This window comes from Phacochoerus africanus, chromosome 15, assembly GCF_016906955.1.
Source record: "Phacochoerus africanus isolate WHEZ1 chromosome 15, ROS_Pafr_v1, whole genome shotgun sequence".
In the NCBI taxonomy this organism is placed as follows: Eukaryota; Metazoa; Chordata; class Mammalia; order Artiodactyla; family Suidae; genus Phacochoerus; species Phacochoerus africanus.
Genome location: NC_062558.1, coordinates 17,065,453 through 17,085,479, shown reverse-complemented (window position 1 = coordinate 17,085,479; position 20,027 = coordinate 17,065,453). Strand labels below are relative to the sequence as shown.

The 20,027-nt window shown below is 40.8% G+C and overlaps 1 protein-coding gene across 1 annotated transcript in view; it reads left to right on the top strand.

Annotated features, from left to right (window-relative positions):
- Positions 1–20,027, top strand: part of GALNTL6 (polypeptide N-acetylgalactosaminyltransferase like 6) — a 1,218,638-nt gene that overhangs the window by 1,111,036 nt on the left and 87,575 nt on the right. The window contains exon 8 of the mRNA XM_047761406.1: positions 18,861–18,968. Within this exon, the coding sequence (XP_047617362.1) occupies positions 18,861–18,968 (108 nt within the window). The remainder of the gene's footprint in view (positions 1–18,860; positions 18,969–20,027) is intronic.

Genomic DNA, 20,027 nt, shown 5'->3' with positions numbered 1-20,027 from the left:
ATCCAAACTCCTACTTGGCCCAGCATTATCCAGCTGCCTTTCAAACACTGCTAGGTTAGTCAGCTGCTAGCGAGGAGAAAGAAGCATTTAGCAGTCATTCAACAAGCCTTTACTGAGCATCTAATTTATGCCAGGCACCTGGAAACCAAGACAGACTGCAGAGTGTGGCGTAAAAGAGGTAACCCACCTTTAATTAACGTTTTCCATTTAATTAATGTTAAAACCATCATAGGTCTCTGATTTCCCAGAGTGCCTTTTATCACCCATTCCCCCAAAATAAAAGTCAAAATGTCAGCATTTTCAAAAGAAAAAGCTCCCCAGAGAATAAAAGTGAGTAATAAACACTGATAAGGCACCCACAAGACTTAGAATGAAGCCAGGGACCCTATTTCACAAAAGTCTCTGGCATGAGACATACAGGTTGAATCTGGGTGCAAGAGCATGACATTTGGTTCATCCTTTTCCATCTGGGGAGCATGTCAACATGGTCCTCCAGGGGTCCACTATTTCCTGGGACACCTGCAGTCTGGGAAGAGCTTGTGACCACCAGCCTCAGCTCTGCAGAAACATTCAGGGCTGTAGGTACCATGAGTCTGGGCACCAGATGCCCTAGAGGGAGTCTTATGGACCGGGAAGCCCCACCGCCTATATCAGAATCCCTCTCCATGGACTGTGACCTCCCAGGCAACCACTTTTGTGTCACTTTTGTCTTTCCCAGGTGTTAAGCTTAAGATTCAGACATTTAAGGAAATTTTAACTTCCCTCTCACACGCTTTCAGCCCTTAGTTCATTCCACAGGCATTTATCTATTGATTACAAGATTACCATGTGCTGACTCTGGGCTGTGCTCTTGTGATTCAAGGATACGTGTGAGGAGGTCCTCTCCAGGAGCCACCTGGAGAACTAGTGCTGTTTGGAATCTATTTTATTTCCATATGCACGGTTATAGTTCAGGAATGTACACAGGAGCCTCTTCACCAGCCCCCTCCCTCTGTTCTGGCTCCTCTTTCAACTGATCTCCATTTTTCATCCGTTCATTCATCCCCTGAGCTACCCTTTTGCCCCTCCTAAAAGTTCACAGGTGCTCCTAAGGACCCCACGAATCAACTGAACACACTGAATCGTAAACAGTGAAACTTTCCCTCAATGACCTGCCTCACCGAACCATCTCCACTTACACTGCAAACCAGCTTAACAGAGTGTTTTCCTTTCCTTTCCAGAAAAGATAAAAATGCACTTGTCCACCACTGTCTCTATTTATTGTGGATATTTTAACTAGCCAGACTTTGTTCCATTCCTGAAAATTTTGGTTATCCTGTCTAAAGTGTGAATCAGAAACCTTCACTGGGCATCTACATAACATACAAGCTAGACTCTGCAGAAAAAATGCAAGGGAAGCCCAGTAGAAGCCTTCCGATCAAGTACAGCTGAGTATTTTACCCATTAAACATAAACATCGATTAAAGAAAAAAGCACCAAAAATGACATTAAGTATCTCCTCTAAAGTACTGGAGTTCCCATCATAGCTCCACAGTTTCAAACCCCACTAGTATCCATGAGGATGTGGGTTTGATCCCTGGCCTCACTTAGTGGGTTAAGGATCAAGCATTGCCATGAGCTGTGGTGTAGGTCACAGACATGGCTCGGATGCAACGTTGCTGTGGCTGTCGTTCTGATTCGATCCCTAGCCTGGTAACTTCCATATGCCACAGTTGTGGCCCTAAAAAAAAAAAAAAAAAAAAATTCCTCTAAAGAAAAACATATAAATGTACACTTATTCACAGTGTCTTAAAGCAAGAGAGGCCAAAGCTTTTCCTCCTGCATTTGGGTCCTCTGATTGGGGTAAACTATAGCACCATGACCCACACCACATTACATCCTCAGTGGGCTCCAGTTTGGGTCCCTTTAAATTGGAATGAGAACCTGAAGACACCTAGGAGCTACCTTCATGCAAGAATAGAATCCTCCTGATTCTTTTATGATGTTACCCAATCCTTTTGGATTACTTTGCCCACATCCAATGGGACAGAAAAAAATTTTAACAACAATTTCATCTTTCAAGTTCCTCAAATTAGTTTTGACATGAACAGCTTGTTTTATAACAGTATTTCAAGTTAAGTGTTATCTCAAACTACATAATTACAATTTTTTAAAACTAGCATTATCCCATTTGAGAAGAAATGCACTGCCTGTGACATACACACATAACTTAATGAGTGTGAGCAAAAGATTCCAAGTGTATTCAATGTGGCCTATACTGAATGGTGTTGCTTCACTGTAATGTGTATACCATCCGACATGCTTAGCGAAGGCACAGTGTGATGGTTAATACATTACACTGAGTGGAGATTCAGACCTTGCTGTCCAAAACGCTCAGTCTCCTGGGAGACATCAAGCTCATGTAGCAGAGGTGGGTGCATTGCTGCTTTTTCATGGAGCTAAATAACCCACTCATTGGCTTCAGGTTGGGGCAAGGCTCTCCCCTGGGGCCCTCATCCACACCCATCTGCCCTCTGTCTGAGGGGCTTATAGGTACCCATTTGTTGAGTGGCCAGCGTCTTCAGTGGGGGGGTTGGGAAACAGCTTTAGTGCCATCCCCTTGTCTCTTACACTCCACACCCCCGTCCCACACACCAGTTCCCACTTCTATTTGCTAGTTGTTGCTTCTGTTCCCATCCCTTAGGCCCAATCTTGTGTAGTCTCTCTAAAGTAGAAAAAAAAAATCAGTCGTAAAATAAGTCTCTGGGGTTTCTCTGAATCTTTGCTTCTACATGGCTGTGGCTGGAAAAGAAAACACTCCCAAAGGAAAAAAATAGAAGCTGTAAAACACATTGAACATAACAAAGAGAATACTTAAGTATGCCACATGTAAATAAACATATCAGCTCAAAGAGACTAAACTATGTCTGGATTTTAATAGACAGCACACATTTATTTTGTATCCATTTATGACATAAAAATCTTTACCTGTGTCCCAAAGTCCTGGCCATTTTATTTTTCCGATGATGGTAATAACTGTTATTTGGTCCCTTAACAAGGAAAAGTAAAGGCTTAGCACTTAAAGGGCATTTAATTTCTTATTCCATTCAACACTAATGCAAGGTAAAAATATAATTTCTACTCATAACTGCAAAGACATGCTATTATCTAGTTAATATCAAAGCAAGGAGCAGAATTTGGGTTTGCTCTCAAAACCATTAGCCTAATTTCTCTTTGCTGGAAAAATAGAAGACTTTATGCCCTTGGTGCAAAAAAGTGGATACTGCCATTCTCTGAAACTACTTTTAAAAAGAAAAGCAGGTTCTTCTGGTCTGATTTTTATTAAATATGAGGGCTGACAACTCTTGTTATGACTTAATGTAAAATGTAATGCTTTACTACCTTTAAAATGCAATGGTTATTCAATAAGGATTGCGTAACACAATTGGGACTAATCATTGAGTATAGAACATTTAGCTCTTTATTCAATCAAACAAGATAAAACCATCAATTTGGTATTGTTATAGCTCAGTGAACTATATAGTCTAGAGCTTAACTTCATTAAAGAGCTTCTCAAGAACAAACATGGATTTTATTTATTTGTATTTAGAAAATCAAAATTAATAACCCCACTAAATTAGTTACATTTACAATTTCCCTACATAGTATATAACAATCAAAAAAATTTAAGTATATTTATCATTCAACAATTAAATGTTATACAATCACAATTTATACTTTTAAACTGGCAAGAAAGGTCTTCTCTCAGATATCAAGCAACACAAAAAAAGGAGAACATAAAATAGGAACAAAAAAACCCTTAACTTTACCCTTGACAAAATGATCAGAGAGCTTACCCTCAACCAAAGTGTATGAGGAACCTTACGGTGTCTAGTAAGATCAACTAAGTGATGGTAAAACAGCGGCGTGGTTGGACGGAATGACCACCCTACAAAGCACATTTGAAGTCAGCAGATCTCAATTCCCCAAAGCAATGGTACATCCTAAGGGGGGAAACCAACAATCACTTCTTTGAAACACTAGCAACAGATGTGACTGCTGGTGGCCAGAGCTTCTCTGCATTGAGTTGGCACAAAGAAAGGCAGCAAATGGGAGGCCGAGGACAGTTTTCAAGAGGGTTTACACAGACCAGCCATATTTTCAGGAAGCAGATTATTACTGAGGCAGAATAGAAGAAAGATACTTGATTTTGTGAGCAGCTCCACAGTAGCCAATTCCTGTTGGATGCAGACAAATACTGGCTGAAATAATTCACTCACACACAAAATTGGGCATCTTAAAGTGAATGCCCACTGTAATTGGTGAGAAAAATTCACCCTATTCAAAGATCATAATAATTTTTTAAAACATTACAAGAAAAAAAAGGAGAGAGGACCAGGAAAGGGTACCAAAATCAAAAATCATGCTACATTGCTATAAGTCATTGACTCTGTAAAACAAGATGAAATGCTGACCTTTCTGAGATTAAGCAAAATATCAAGACAACAGAGGGAGAGAGAAAAGAAAGAGCAGCAGTCAGGATTTAGTGAAGAAGAAAAAGGAAAACAAAATGAAGGCCACATTGAAAGCATCACAAAAGAGAAGGGATATTTTACTAGATAGATAGGTAAATAGATAGACAGACAGACAGACATAAAGGATAAGATTGAGTAAATGGAACAAAAGGAATAAAGTTAAAAGTAGTAGAGAGGAATGATATGGAGAATAAAGAGCTCATACTAATGTTCCCAAGGAAAAGAAGTTAAATTAAAAGATCAGATTTCAAGATCTAGGAGACATAGCTGAAGCAGTGTTCAGAAGAAATGGTAGATTCTCAAATTCTTACATCAACATTAAAAAAAAGAATAAAAATAAACTAAACATCCATATCCAGCTTGCAAAACAAAAATTAATTAAGCCTAAGGAAATAAGGATTTTTTTTTGTCTTGTCTTTTTTTTAGGGCTGCACCTGCAGCATATGGAGGTTCCCAGGCTAGGGGTCTAATCAGAGCTGTTGCCGATGGCCTATGCCACAGCCGCAGCAACCCCAGATCCAAGCTGCGTCTGCAATCTACACTACAGCTCATGACAATGCCAGATCCTTAACCCACTGAGCAAGGCCAGGGATCAAACCTGCAACCTCATGGTTCCTAGTCGGATTCGTTTCCGCTGCACCATGATGGGAACTCCAAGGATAAAATATTAATAATCACTAAAAAATTAATCATTTAGAAAACCTCAAACTAGTAGTTAAGAGCTGTTCTTTAGAGCCAAAAGTAAATCATTTAACAAGAGATAGATAGCTATGGTGACAGATAAATTAATTAGAAAATGGCTAATGGACATTTATAAAAAAGAATATATAAACCCAAAATCAATAATGGGGGGAAGTAGGAATTTTAGACATTTAAATAATCATAAGAGATTACTTTGCTCAGTAGAATAACAAGAAAATTTCTGGGGAAAAAAATGATAGGGTCTAACGTAGCAGATAATCGAATACATAATAAAACATGCATGAATAGACAGAAGTTATCTATGGCAGAGAATTTAAATAGACCCAGATACATGTAGGAACAGAGCAGAAGATAAACGTTTCAAATCAAGAGGAAGAGAGTGGGTCCCTCAGTAAATAGTATGGGACAATTACAAATCTGGAGGGAAAAAATAATGAATCCCCTATGTGAAATGACACAGGTACATGGATATTTATTTCAATATTGTTTTTATTGATGACAAATGGAAAAATGCAAATAGCCATCGTAGGGGACTAATTAATCATTATGTACCTATACTGCGGACTGGAGCATTGCCTTTAAAAAGATTGCAATAATTGTATTCTTACAAGAGTTCCCCTTGTGGAACAGTAGGTTGAGAACCCAGCATAGCGTCCATGAGGATAACAGGTTCCATCCCTGGCCTCGCTCAGTGAGTTAAGGATCTGGTGTTGCCACAAGCTGTGGTATAGGTCATAGATGAGGCTTGGATCCAGCATTGCTGTGGCTGTGGGGTAGGCCAGCAGCTGCAGGTCCAATTCAACCCTTAGCCTTAGAACTTCCATATGCCACAGGTGTGGCCATTAAAAAAAAAAGAAAGAAAAAAAAAGTTGTGTTTTTACTAATGTGAAGTAATATCCAAATCTATTTCTGTTAAAAAAAAAAAGTACAAACATATGTACAAAAAAGAAATATGGAGGGAAGATAAACTTTTATTATTTATATTTAATAATTTATATATAACATGTCAAAGTACATATGTAAGAACATAAAAATAAACATAATATCAACTTCATATTCAGACAACAGTCACAGATGTATCCACAAATCCAGGAAATATTTACTGAGCACCTACTGTATGCCAGACACTGAGACATGTTCTCTATCTCATGGTATTTAGCCTGAGGAAAGACAGATTATAAAGAAATAAGTCAATAAATCAACAAGATAATTTCTGAAGTTGGTAAGTGCTAAAAGGAGTTCAGCCAGCCAACATTACAAAGTAGGAGCTCCAAACTAGGAATGGTTATATTTGGCATAAGGTTTTTAAAATACTTGTTTGTATACCCCAGGGAGAAGACGAGGGGGTGGGGGGAAGAGGCTGCAATGTTTACTGGCCCTCAGGCTCTTACTCCTACAACTTTGAGGGGCTCCCATCCAGACATCCCCACAGTACTGTTTGCAACAAATGCTCTGTGTGTTATGGGACCACAGATTTGCAGGAGAAACTACAAAATAACAACACATGAACATCCCAAAGAAAGGAGGCTATTCCCTGGGGCCCTGACCCCAAGCTGGTCCCTCAATCCCCTCTCTCCCACAGTTGTTAATTTCCACACAACTAGTTCCCAAGACAAGTCCCTAGCACCCTGGCAGAGAACCTAGAGTTTTAATTAATAAGCATTTTTCACCTTCTCCACATATTGTCTGAAAATATAAAAACTCCCTGGGTATTTAATTTATACTCCTGAAATAGGTTATTGGCTTCCCTGGAAAGGGGTACAACTCCAGCCCATAGTGGAAGGTATTTTTTCCCCCTTGAACCACCTCTCTTGTTAAACTTTCATGATGATGCTTTGTACAAATGGTTTTGTTAGGAATAAATTCAGTCTTATAAAATGTGCTCATTAGAAATCCTTTATATGCCAGAGATGATTCTAAAATATTTCATACGCCCCCTCATTGCTTTTATGAGACAACTATATTAAAAATCCTCTCCTTACTTATGAGACTGCAAAGTACCTTGGAGTGTCGTTGCATTTTGTGTCTAAAATGTGACAGAAGCCTTTTTATGGCACACTGTACACCTTCACACACACAAGAAAATACCTGGAGCTGTTCTTGTGAGGTTTCTTTCCCTGCAATATTTAGCCTCAGTCACATAAAAATAACCATTCTAATTCAACATGCCCAGAATTGATCTTCCAAAGAAAATATTAAAATGACTCTAAACTCATTCAGAAACTCAAAGATAAACAGAAACAGCTGCTTAATGTCTCACAAGCCAGTCTGAGATTCGTTTCAATTACCCAACAAAAGGTACCTCAGGTGAAACAGAGCATTTTCAAGTTAAATTTTATGTCCATGGGATAGAAGCCCAGCAGCAAGTCTAGATTCCTTTCAATTGCTACTTCCTTTATGTCTGACGGCATTTTCCTAATTCCCTATTTAATTTTATTTTAGCTTTTATAGAAAGCTGTAAAGTGAGCAGGATATTACAATTGACACAGCATTACACAGCTTTACATAGTACCTGTGTTCAGGGCAGTTTAACTTCCTATCAAAATCTCTTTCTAATATTGAGAACTTTACGAATTTCTGTATTTTTCTGGTTGCCATCTTCCCCAACAAGAAGAATGAAATACCCAATATCCATCAACAGAGGAGTGGATTAAGAAGATGTGGTACATATACACAATGGAATACTACTACTCAGCCATAAAAAAGAATGAAATAATGCCATTTGCATAATTAGAGATTCTCATACTTAGTGAAGTAAGTCAGAAAGAGAAAGACAAATACCATATGATATCACTTACATGTGGAATCTAAAATATGGCACAAATGAACCTATCTACAAAACAGAAACAGACTCATAGCCACAGAGAACAGACTTACGGTTGCCAAGGGGGTGAGGGAAGTGGGATGGACTGGGAGTTTGGGGTTAGTAGATGCAAACTATTCAATTTAGAATGGATAAGCAATGAGGTCCTGCTCTACAGCACAGGGAACTATATCTATTCTCTTGGGATAGAACATGAAGGAAGATAGTATGAAAAAAAAAGAATGTATATATATATATGTATGACTGGACCACTTTGTTGTACAACAGACATTGCACATGGTAAATCAACTATACTTTAACAAATTTTTAAAAATGAAATACAATTTAATCACTCTAATGGAAGTCAGTTTTCCCCATTCCCTGGCACAAGATATATGTGTAGAAAATTACCCCCAAAACCCTCCATACACTTCTCAAGCCGTCACCCAAATCCCCATGACTATCCTCTTAAATGGAGCCTGGGGTGTAACAGGCATCCGCTTCAGAGGTATAAGGATTTGATTCTGAGACTCAACATCAAGATAAGCAACCTCCAACACACAAGGTTGATGTAAGTTGACCACATAACTCCCTCCCTCCAAACTAGGAGAGTGACAGTTGAGAATACAATCCCCACCTCCCCCCACACGCAGTAACCAACGTGCATGTTGTCATAGCCTAATCCCTCTCACCCAGGTCAATGTGTAAACCACAACAACCACCCCGTGGCCCCCATGTGCTAGAAGAATAAAGCTGGTCCACTAGGGAGGCTCCAGCATATGACCACCATTCCTGAGCACCTATTATGTGCCAGATAAAGATGCTGTGTGATTACTTAACTGAGTCCTCAAGCCCTCTTATAAAGGAGACACATTACCCCAACTTTACAGAAGAGGAAAATGAGACTCAGCAAAGGGTAGTAACCTGCCCGGTTCAAAACCTAGTCCCAAATGCCTTTTGCACTGTTCCATATCCTGAAAGCATGTCAACTTCTCAAAACAAAAAAATACCAGGTACTGACACCTATGGTCAATTAATCTTTGACAAGGGAGGCAAGAACAAAAAATGGGAAAAAGAAAGTCTATTCAGCAAGCATTGCTGGGAAACCTGGACAGCTGCATGCAAAGCAATGAAACGAGAACACACCCTCACACCATGCACCAAAATAAACTCCAAATGGCTGAAAGACTTAAATATACGACAGGACACCATCAAACTCCTAGAAGAGAACATAGGCAAAACACTCTCTGACATCAACATCATGAATATTTTCTCAGGTCAGTCTCCCAAAGCAATCGAAATTAGAGCAAAAATAAACCCATGGGACCTCATCAAACTGAAAAGTTTTTGCACAGCAAAGGAAACCAAAAAGAAAAAGACAACTTTCAGAATGGGAGAAAATAGTTTCAAATGATGCAACCGACAAGGGCTTAACCTCTAGAATATATAAACAACTTATACAACCCAACAGAAAAAAAAGCCAATCAATCCATGGAAAAATGGGCAAAAGACCTGAATAGACATTTCTCCAAAGAAGATATACAGATGGCCAACAAACACATGAAAAAATGCTCAACATCGCTGATTATAAGAGAAATGCAAATCAAAACTACCATGAGATACCACCTCACACCAGTCAGAATGGCCATCATTAAGAAATCCACAAATAACAAGTGCTGGAGGGGCTGTGGAGAAAAGGGAACCCTCCTACACTGTTGGTGGGAATGTCAACTGGTACAGCCACTATGGAGAACAGTTTGGAGATACCTTAGAAATCTATACATAGAACTTCCATATGACCCCGCAATCCCACTCTTGGGCATCTATCCGGACAAAACTCTACTTAAAAGAGACACATGCACCCGCATGTTCATTGCAGCACTATTCACAATAGCCAAGACATGGAAACAACCCAAATTCCATCGACAGATGATTGGATTCGGAAGAAGTGGTATATATACACAAAGGAATACTACTCAGCCATAAAAAAGAATGACACAATGCCATTTGCAGCAACATGGATGGAACTAGAGACTCTCATACTGAGTGAAATGAGCCAGAAAGACAAAGACAAATACCATATGATATCACTCATAACTGGAATCTAATATCCAGCACAAATGAACATCTCCTTAGAAAAGAAAATCATGGACTTGGAGAAAAGACTTGTGGCTGCCTGATGGGAGAGGGAGGGAGTGGGAGGGATCGGGAGCTTGGGGTTATCAGACACAACTTAGAATAGATTTACAAGGAGATCCTGCTGAGTAGCGTTGAGAACTTTGTCTAGATACTCATGTTGCAACAGAACAAAGGGTGGGGAAAAAATGTAATTGTAATGTATACATGTAAGGATAACTTGATCCCCTTGCTGTAAAGTGGGAAAATAAAAAAAAAATAAAAAAAAAACTGAGACCCTTTCAATAATAAAAAAAAGCTATGAACATCCAAAAAAAAAAAGAAAACCAGGTAAAGGCCATTATGAACCTTTAAGAGTTCTCATTTTTTTTTATTTTGATGACATTTCTTAAAATTATTTTTTATAATAATCATACTGAATATTTCCTTCTAAATTTAATACTTATCAAGTGAAGATTAGAAAACCCAATTGTGATCACCTGAGTAGTTTGTTTCATTTTAGGATCATACCGGAGACATGTGGAGATTCACAAGCTAGGGGTCGAATCAGAGCTATAGCTTCTGGCTACACCACAGCCACAGCAACACCAGATCCCAGCCGAGTCTGCAACCTACACCACAGCTCATGGCAATGCCAGATCCTTAACCATCTGAGTGAGGCCGGGATGGAACCTGCATCCTCATGGATGCTAGTCAGATTCATTCTGCTGAGCCACGACAGGAACTCCCACCTGAGTAGCTTTTGACTGATGTGCTTGGTGCCCCCAGACACTCAAACGCTGACTATTCAAAGAGAGAGCTCTTTCTTTTCTCTTCTTTTCTTTTTTTTAAGGCTGCACCTGTGGCATATGAAACTTCCTAGGCTAGGGGTCGAACCCAAGCTACAGATACAGGCCTATGCCAGAGCCATGGCAACGCCAGATCCAAGATGCATCTGCGACCTATGCCAAAGCTCACGGCAATGCCAGATCTTTAACCCACTGAGTGAGGCTAGGGATCAAACCTGCATTCTCATGGATACTAGTTGGGTTTGTAACCCACTGAGCCACAACAGGAACTCTGAAAGAGATTTTTGAATGTGGATTCTTTGGTTCAGTAGAAGACAGAAGCCTGATACAGTCTAACTTAGAGGAAAAGGGAAATAGGACAGGACACTCAAGTAAGCAACTTGTGAAAAAGTCAAAGAAACAAGTGAGACTCTGGGAGGCCACCAGAAGCCTTTCTCTGAGTACTTGCCACCCGCCCCTCTCTGACGGATGCTCCTTCCACCCCTCAGGGACGGCCATGGGGAGCCCTCAGGCTTACATCTTCTGCTTCACCACCAGGGAGGTAATTCCAATTTCATGAAATCTCAAGGAAGGTTTTCAATTAGCCTGACCTGAGTCAGCTAGGAAGGTAAGATGATGGACAGCCCAAATCAGGGGCAAAGGAGCAGCACAGGTCTGGGTATTTCCCTAAAGGAAAGAAGTCATTCTGCTACAGAAATCCAATTTTAAAGAGTTGGTGAAGAACTTTCATATATTTTTGGAGTTCCCATCGTGGCTCAGTGGTTAACGAATCCGACTAAGAACCATGAGGTTGCGGGTTCGATCCCTGACAAGAGTGGGTTAAGGATCCGGCGTTGCCGTGAGCTGTGGTGTAGGTCTCAGACACAGCTCGGCTCCCGCATTGCTGTGGCTCTGGCTTAGGCTGGTGGCGACAGCTCCGATTAGACTCCTAGCCAGGGAACCTCCATATGCTGCAGGAGCGGCCCTAGAAAAGGCAAAAAGTCAGAAGAAAAAAAAAAAAAAGGAACTTTCGTGTATTTTTAGCGAATGGTAAATCCAGAAAAATTTAAGCAAAAGACTTAAAATCTTGAGGAATATAGAAATAATGGTGGAGTTCCCGCCATGGCTCAATGGCTAACGAATCTGACTAAGAACCATGAGGTTGCGGGTTTGATCCCTGGCCTTGCTCAGTGGGTTAAGGATCTGGCGTTGCCATGAGCTGTGGTGTAGGTTGCAGACGCGGCTCAGATCCCGCATTGCTGTGGCTCTGGCATAGACCAGTGGCTACAGCTCCAATTAGACCCCTACCCTGGGAACCTCCATATGCCGTGGGTGTGGCCCAAGAAAATACAAAAAGACAAAAAAAATAAATTAATTAAACGTAAAAGTAAAATAAATTAATTAATTAAATAAACATAAAAGTAGAAATAATGGTAAAAAGCAAACACTCACCTCTACTGCATCTTCTAGGCAGTAGAATAATGAGTTAAGGGAAATGAATTGTGTTCTTAAACCATAGTATTTTACCTAAAGAACCATTCTTAAGGTTTTTCAAGCCATTCTTTCCTCCCCAAAAATTAATATTTCAAATAAAAAAAAGTGATATATCTGTTTTTATGGTCCAGTCCCTGCCCCCAATCACCATTTTTAAGACTGCTTCAGGATACTGAAAAGTGGACACCACATCTTAAACGTAGGAGTCCCCATTGTGGCTCAGCTGGTTAAGAACCTGACATACTCTCCGTAAGGACACGGGTTCGATCCCTGGCCTCGCTCAGTGGGTTAAGGATATGGTGTGGCTGAAAGCTGCAGCATAGGTGGCAGATGTGGCTCAGATCTGGTGTTTCTGTGGCTGTGGCATAGGCCTCTGGGTGAAGCTCTGATTGGACCCCTAGCCTGGGAACTTCCATATGCCCACAAATGCAGCTGTTTAAAAAAAAAAAAAAAAAAAAGTGCTCTTCTGAACAATGCAGCCTCTGAAGCCCTGCCATCCTCACCCAGACCTCTTAAAGCTCATTAAATGCAAGATAGTTTGGGCAGTGTTTTACACTGACATAACAGAGCATCTCTTACTTTGAAAAAATCTTCAACAGATGGCTCAAAGACAAGAGCTTTCCCCTTGAGACCAGATACCACCATGTCCGCAGGAAAGACTGGATACATTTTTCAGTTTCTGCTTTTTTTTTTTTTTTTTAATATTCTGATCAACAGATAGAAAAGGAGAGTCAGGCAAGGTCAAAAGATGCTGTGCTTTTTTTTCTCCTGATCTCAAAGAACACTCCAAACCCAGATTTCTAAGAATAAAGCAAAGTAATGATGTGCACTTACCTGTCCATGTCTACCCTCTTTGGATCAAGTCGGGCCAAAAGATACAGTTTTTATTACACGCAGCCTAAAAAAGTAGGCCCCTTTTCAATATCTACACCCTAAAGCTTTTTAGGTTAATAACAAATATTTTAATTTCTAGATAGATGGTAAAGAGGTTGATGATCTAGCCTCAAGAAATTTTTCAGACTTAACCACCCAAGTCACACCATATAATTAGAAAGTTATTTTCCAGACTGAGAAATTTACTTATGTATATATAACGGGCTATACGTCTAATGTCAACTCTTTCTATACACTAAACCAGTTATGAATGAAAATAAGCTCAAGAAAGCGTTTAACCTTGAAACTTGTGTTTGAATATACTGGAAAGCGCAGCTTTTATGTTTAAGGGCAGCTAAATGGTGGGTTATCATTAAATAACTCATTTATTTGGAATTAACCTTACTTTAGATCAATCAACCAGTATTTCTTTTATTCATTCAACGAATACAGAACACCAACTAGGTAGCAGGCCCTGTCCTAGGTGATTAAGATACATGGCACAGTAAAAGACACAAGACCCTTGAGGATGTTAGGGAGGGAGGCAGACAAATAATAAACATATTGAATAAGTGAAGTAGCTACTGAGTTAGGAGGTGGTAAGTACTGTGAGAGCAGAAGCAGAGCAGGGTGATGAGGGCTGAGAGTGTAGGGGGAGAGGGTGTTGGGGCCAGGTGATTTGGAGCTAAGACTTGAAAGAGATGAGGGGTGAGTCATGGGGAGTTTTGGAGAATTCCAGACAGAGGGACCAACCAGCACACAAGCCCTGAGGTAGGACGGTGGCTGGTATATTGGTGGAACAGGAAAGAGGCCAGAACTGCCTGTGCAGAGGCAGGAAGGGGCAGAAGAGGAGAGAAGATCAGAGAGATAGCAGGCTTTGGAACTGAATGCACTAGGCATTTTTTTTTTAATTTAGTTCAATTCAGTACAGTATATTATGCTTCCTCTTCTACCTGATAATATTCCCTTATGATCCTCCTGACGATCAATTTCCTACTGAAATGAATTTTATATTCCATGTGACCGCTGTAATTGTCTGATTCCATTCAGTTTAACATCTTCTGTGTCTAAATTTCAGTTTGTGGCTGATATGGAAAAGTAATTAAAAAATAAGGCAAGCATTCAATTATTCAGTCCATTTGGACTACATGATGAAAAAAACGCACTGTGCTCATTCACGGGTAAAATAACATTGCTTTAAAATATTTTCATTGTCAAAAGAAGACAGGTTATTTGTAAATCTAAAACATTTCTCCAAGAATGAGATACTTAAATATGACAATGCCATACTTTTTTTAAGATTATCACCACATCGTACTACCAGGAAATGTCTTTAAAAAATACAGACCCCATCTTTCAGAGCAAATATAGGATCTGAGAAATTCCACAACAGTTGTGCTTCCCTGAAGAACCATGTTCCCACACTATTACCTAAATATACTCTCTACTGTGTTAGGATATAAATCCCTCTGCTGAAATAGGCATTGCTATTGGATGACTGGAAGAAATAAAAAGTGCATGGCAATATCCATGGTTTAGAAACAAAGCAACTCTGAAAGCAGGGACAATTGAGTTGGTGTATTTATGGTGAGAGCAAGATGGCCCTGAAGTTGTAAGAAACAAGACTAAATTGGAAAGGTCGTAGGGTCTACCCAAGTATGATTGAACAAGAGACGATCATACTCAACTACTCAACAAGGATTCATTCAGTATCTAAACACTAAGCAAATCATTACGCACACACAAATAATTCACTTGATTACAGTTGTCATAAACACTGTCTCCCCTTGGAAAAAAAGCTCCCTGTGCTCAATCACACATCCCAGCTCCAACACAGTGAATGACACCTGGCATACAATAAGGGCTCCCTGCAGTATCTGCCAACGTGATTGATGAATTATGTGCAAAGAGAAGTATGAGATGGAAAGAGTATAAAGCAGGAGGCCTAACAAATCTAGGGTCTTAGTTGTGATAGCGTAGCTGAAAACTGGAAAATAAAGAGGAAATAGAGGACAAGAAGGAGGGAGGGGACAATTCCTTTAGACAGAAAGATTTATGTCAGCAAGTAGTGAGGAGGGGAACTTTTAGAGAAATAAAAATAAACCAGATTGGGGGTTCCCACTGTGGCACATGGTGGGTTAAAGATCTGGTGTTGCTTGAAGCTATGGTGTAGGTCACAACTGTGGCTCAGATATGATCCCTGGCCTGGGAACTTCCATACACCTCAGGGTGGCTAAATAAACAAACAAACCAGATTATATGGCGGGAGAGACAGTGCAGAGTGATTGATGGATGGTTAAGCAAAGGCCAGATAATGACTTTATGCAGGAGATGCCCCTCTGCCCTAACAGCAACAGAAAATCCCCTAAGGATTGTCAACGGAAGCAAGACATACTCAGATTGATGTTTTTAAATGCTCGCAGTGGCAATGTGGAGAAACTAAAATAAATTCTAGGATTCTATACATATATATTTTTAACTTTGATGTTAGCACTTTAAAAAGTCTGGACAGAAGTTTTCTGAATTTGACTTAGCACTAAAGAAAAATTTCTAGAGCTCCCATTGTGGCTCAGCGGAAACGAAACTGACTGGTATCCATGAGGATGCAAGTTCCATCCCTGGCCCCACTCAGTGGGTTAAGGATCAGGCATTGCCATGAGCTGTGGTATAGGTCACACATGTGGCTCAGACCCTGCATTGCTGTGGCAGTGGTGTAGGCCAGCAGCTGCAGCTCTGATTCGACCCCTAGCCTGGAAACTTCCATACACCACAGCCCTGAAAAGCAAAAAGAAAAAAAAGAAAAGAAAAGAAGAGAAAAAGAAATTTCTGATATGAAGAGTTTTAAGAATTAGGAGTGAGTTATCAATGGAAGACATAATATTTGATTTATTGGGGGCTTCGGTCAGCTCTTCCTCCTTGGTTTACTCCCATGATTATGTCACATTACAGGGCAAAAGAGATTTGGCCAATGTCATTTCTAATCAGGTCACTTTAAGCTAGGACTTATCTGGTGGGCCTGACTTAATCACAGGAGCCCCTTTAAAGTTTTCTCCAGCAGGTAGCCCAAGAAGTCAGGAAGATTTAAAGCATAAGAAGAGTTCTACATGAGAGATATTAGCCATGGATAAGATGCAGAGTGTGTGGGACAGGGAGCTTGGAATGGGCTCTGGGAGAACTCTGGGCATCACCAGCAAGAAAATGGTGCCACAGTCTTACAGCCACAAGGAACTGAATTCTGCCAACAACTAAATGAGCTTGAGGGCAGATTTTTCCCCAGAGGCTCCAGATAAGCCCTCAGCCCAGCCACTGCCTAGACGTTAGCCTCGTGAGACCCTAGGCAGAGAACCCAGCTGAGCCCACAGAGAGCAACAACCCCCAGAACCATGAGTTCATAAACATGAGTTTTGTGCCACTAAGGTTGTGCTAATTTTTACACACTGAGAGAACGATCTTTAAAAATTGTACTAGGATGACCTTCTGAAGAGGCTGAGTTAGAATTTCATTTTTGTGTCTCTATCAGGTTATTCTGTCCTAGCATAGACAGGAAGGCAATGATGATTGATTTAACTTTTTCTATTGTGGCCATTTTTAGCCTGGCAAACTCTCATAAGAAAGTATTTAGGAGTTCCCATAATGGCTTAGTGGTTAACAAACCCCACTAGGAACCGTGAGGCTGAGGGTTCGATCCCTGGCCTCGCTCAGTGGGTTAAGGATCCAGTGTTGCCATGAGCTGTGGTGTAGGTCATAGACACAGCTCAGATCCCACGATGCTGTGGCTGTGGCCGTGGCTGTGGCCGGCAGCTACAGCTGCGATTAGACCCCTAGCCTGGGACCATCCATATGCCACGGGAGCAGCCCTAGAAAAGGCAAAAAGACAAAAAAAGAAAAAGAAAAAAGAAAGAGAAGTATTTAGTCCACTTCTGCCTGCTTTCTAAGTATTCTATAAGATCATCTGAACCAAAACAGATTAAGGCCAGAGAATGTGATGCTTTGCCCCAGAGCATGACCCCACATCATGGCCATCTTTGTCACCATCCCCAAGTCCTGAGGAGAGACTGGCCACCACACCAAATCATGGGAGCAGCCTGGCCACCTTCTCATGAAAAATAAATGCCTCTGCCAAGAGATCACTCTCTTCTAGCTGCAGATGGCAGGAAGGCTTCTTTGCCTTGACGTATGCTTACCTTTGGCCAAGAAGAACAGACATTTGATCACACACAGGACCACAGGACTCCCTAACATCCTCTCTCTGCCTTCCTGTTTCCCACCCCTTCATCTGTTGTCTAATTTCTTTCAACTTTTATCTCTTTAAAATGCACAAATAATCAAAGGAAATAATCTCACAAGTATTTAGGGTACTTGATTAAATTTTTAGGTCTCTTCTTTTTTTTTGGTCTTTTTAGGGCCATACCCACAACATATGGAAGTTCCCAGGCTAGCAGTCCAATCAGAGCTGTAGCTGCTGACCTACACCACAGCCACAACACTGCGGGATCCGAGCCACATCTGCAACCTACACCACAGCTCAGTGCAATGCCAGATCCTTAACCCACTGAGCAAGATCAGGGATCGTACCCACACCCTCATGGATGCTAGTTGGGTTCGCTAACTGCTGAGCCACAAAGGGAACTCCTGATTAAATTTTTGATGAATTGTTTTGCTAAAATGTTTCACTAAAATGAAAACTATATAAAGAATTCACTGTATTTGATTAAAAATATCAGAAGAGGGAGTTCCCATTGTGATGCAGCGGAAACGAATCCGACTAGGAACAATGAGGTCACAAGTTCAATCCCTGGCCTCACTCAGTGAGTTAACGATCCATCTTTGCTGTGAGCTGTGGTGTAAGTCGCAGACTCAGCTTGGATCTGGCATTGCTGTGGCTGTGGCGTAGGCTGGCAGCTACAGCTCCAATTAGACCTCTAGCCTGGGAACCTCCACATGCTGTGGACACGGCCCTAAAAAGACAAAGGCTGTGCCTGCAGCATGCAGAAATTCCCAGTCCAGGGATTGAACCTGAGCCATAGAAATGACAATGCCAGATCCTTAACCGCTAGGCCACCAGGGAAACCTTAATCTGGATGGTTTGGTTTTGGTTTTGGTTTGTTTTTTGGTTTTGGTTTTGTTTTTTTGTCTTTTTAGGGCCACTCCCGAGGCATATGGAAGTTCCCAGGCTAGGGGTCAAATCAGAGCTGTAGCCACTGGCCTAGGCCACGACTACTGCAACGCCAGATCCAAGCCAGATCTGTGACCTACCCCACAGCTCACAGCAATGCCAGATCTTTAACCCACTGAGCAAGGCCAGAGATCAAAACTGCGTCCTCGTGGATGCTAGTCAGATTCGTTTCCACTGAGCCATGACAGGAACTCCCTGGGTTTGTTTTTTGTTTGTTTGTTTGTTTGTTTGTTTTAATGTGGGGTTTTTTCCTTGGTTAGCCATTGAAAATAAATAGGAATTGCGCTTAAAGAGATTTTAAGATTTTGTATGAATCTTACTGGTAATTCAGTTTTTTGTATGAAATGTACTGTTCTCTTTTGTTACATGTTACACTGTTCATCTCCCCTCTTTAGGTTTGGATGTGTGGAGGAGAGATGTTTGATGTCCCGTGTTCCAGAGTCGGTCACATCTACAGGAAGTATGTCCCTTATAAAGTTCCATCTGGGACCAGCCTGGCAAGAGTGAGTACCTAGGGACTAGGCTTGACATAACTCTCTGTGGGCAGAATAAGAAGCCTCACTCGTGGACTAAATTACGGCACCATCTGGCAGAAACCCCACCAACATACAAATCTACCATTTGGTCATTCCGTTTGGCAGGCTTTTAATGTAGGGAGTTCCTGTGTTCCTCACAGTTTTATTTCTTTTCCTTAAGGAAGTACTAACGATTATGCTAATTCTTTCTGTTTTTGTTTTTGTTTTTGTTTTTTTTGCTTTTTAGGGCTGCACCCCCAGCATATGGAGATTCCCAGGCTGTGGGTGGAATCGGAGCTACAGCTGTCGGCCTACACCACAGCCACAGCAATGCTGGATCTGAGCCATTTCTGTGACCTATACCACAGTTCACCGCAACGCCAGATCCTTAACCTACTGAGCAAGGCCAGGGATCGAACCCACAACCTCATGGTTCCTAGTCAAATTCGTTTCTGCTGCGCCGTGATGGGAACTCCTGATCATGCTAATTCTTACTACAAATGTTTCAATGCACTTTCACATACATTATATTTATATTTAAATACTTATATATTTATAAAATATTTAGATATAATTATATTTATATAATATTTGCATATCATTAAACTTCTATAGATTTAATCTTTATACCTTCTGAGGTTAATATTCTTATCTGTATTTTGTTAGTATTTTGTGAGTATTCTTATCTGTATTTTGCAGATAAAACTTAAGACTTAGCAAGGTGGCTTGTTCACACACATGAGCGGCAAATAGCAAAAGAGGACTTTAATCCTGGTGTCCAGAATGAACCTCCCCCCCAGCACACACAGGGCGTGTAACAGAATGAGTCAGATGGAGAAAGGGGTAAACAGGAGATGGGGTGAGGTGTCTGCCCAAACTCTGCCTTCTTCGCATTTGTAACTAAGACTCTGCCTAAAATTTTACCCCATCCTCAAAATCCCAAAATTGGCCAAGTCCAAGATTTTTTTTTCCAGATAGTGTGTGGAGTAAAACTTTTTTCTTAGCTCAAATGCAAGGGAGCTTCTCTACCTTCTGGAATGTTGGGGA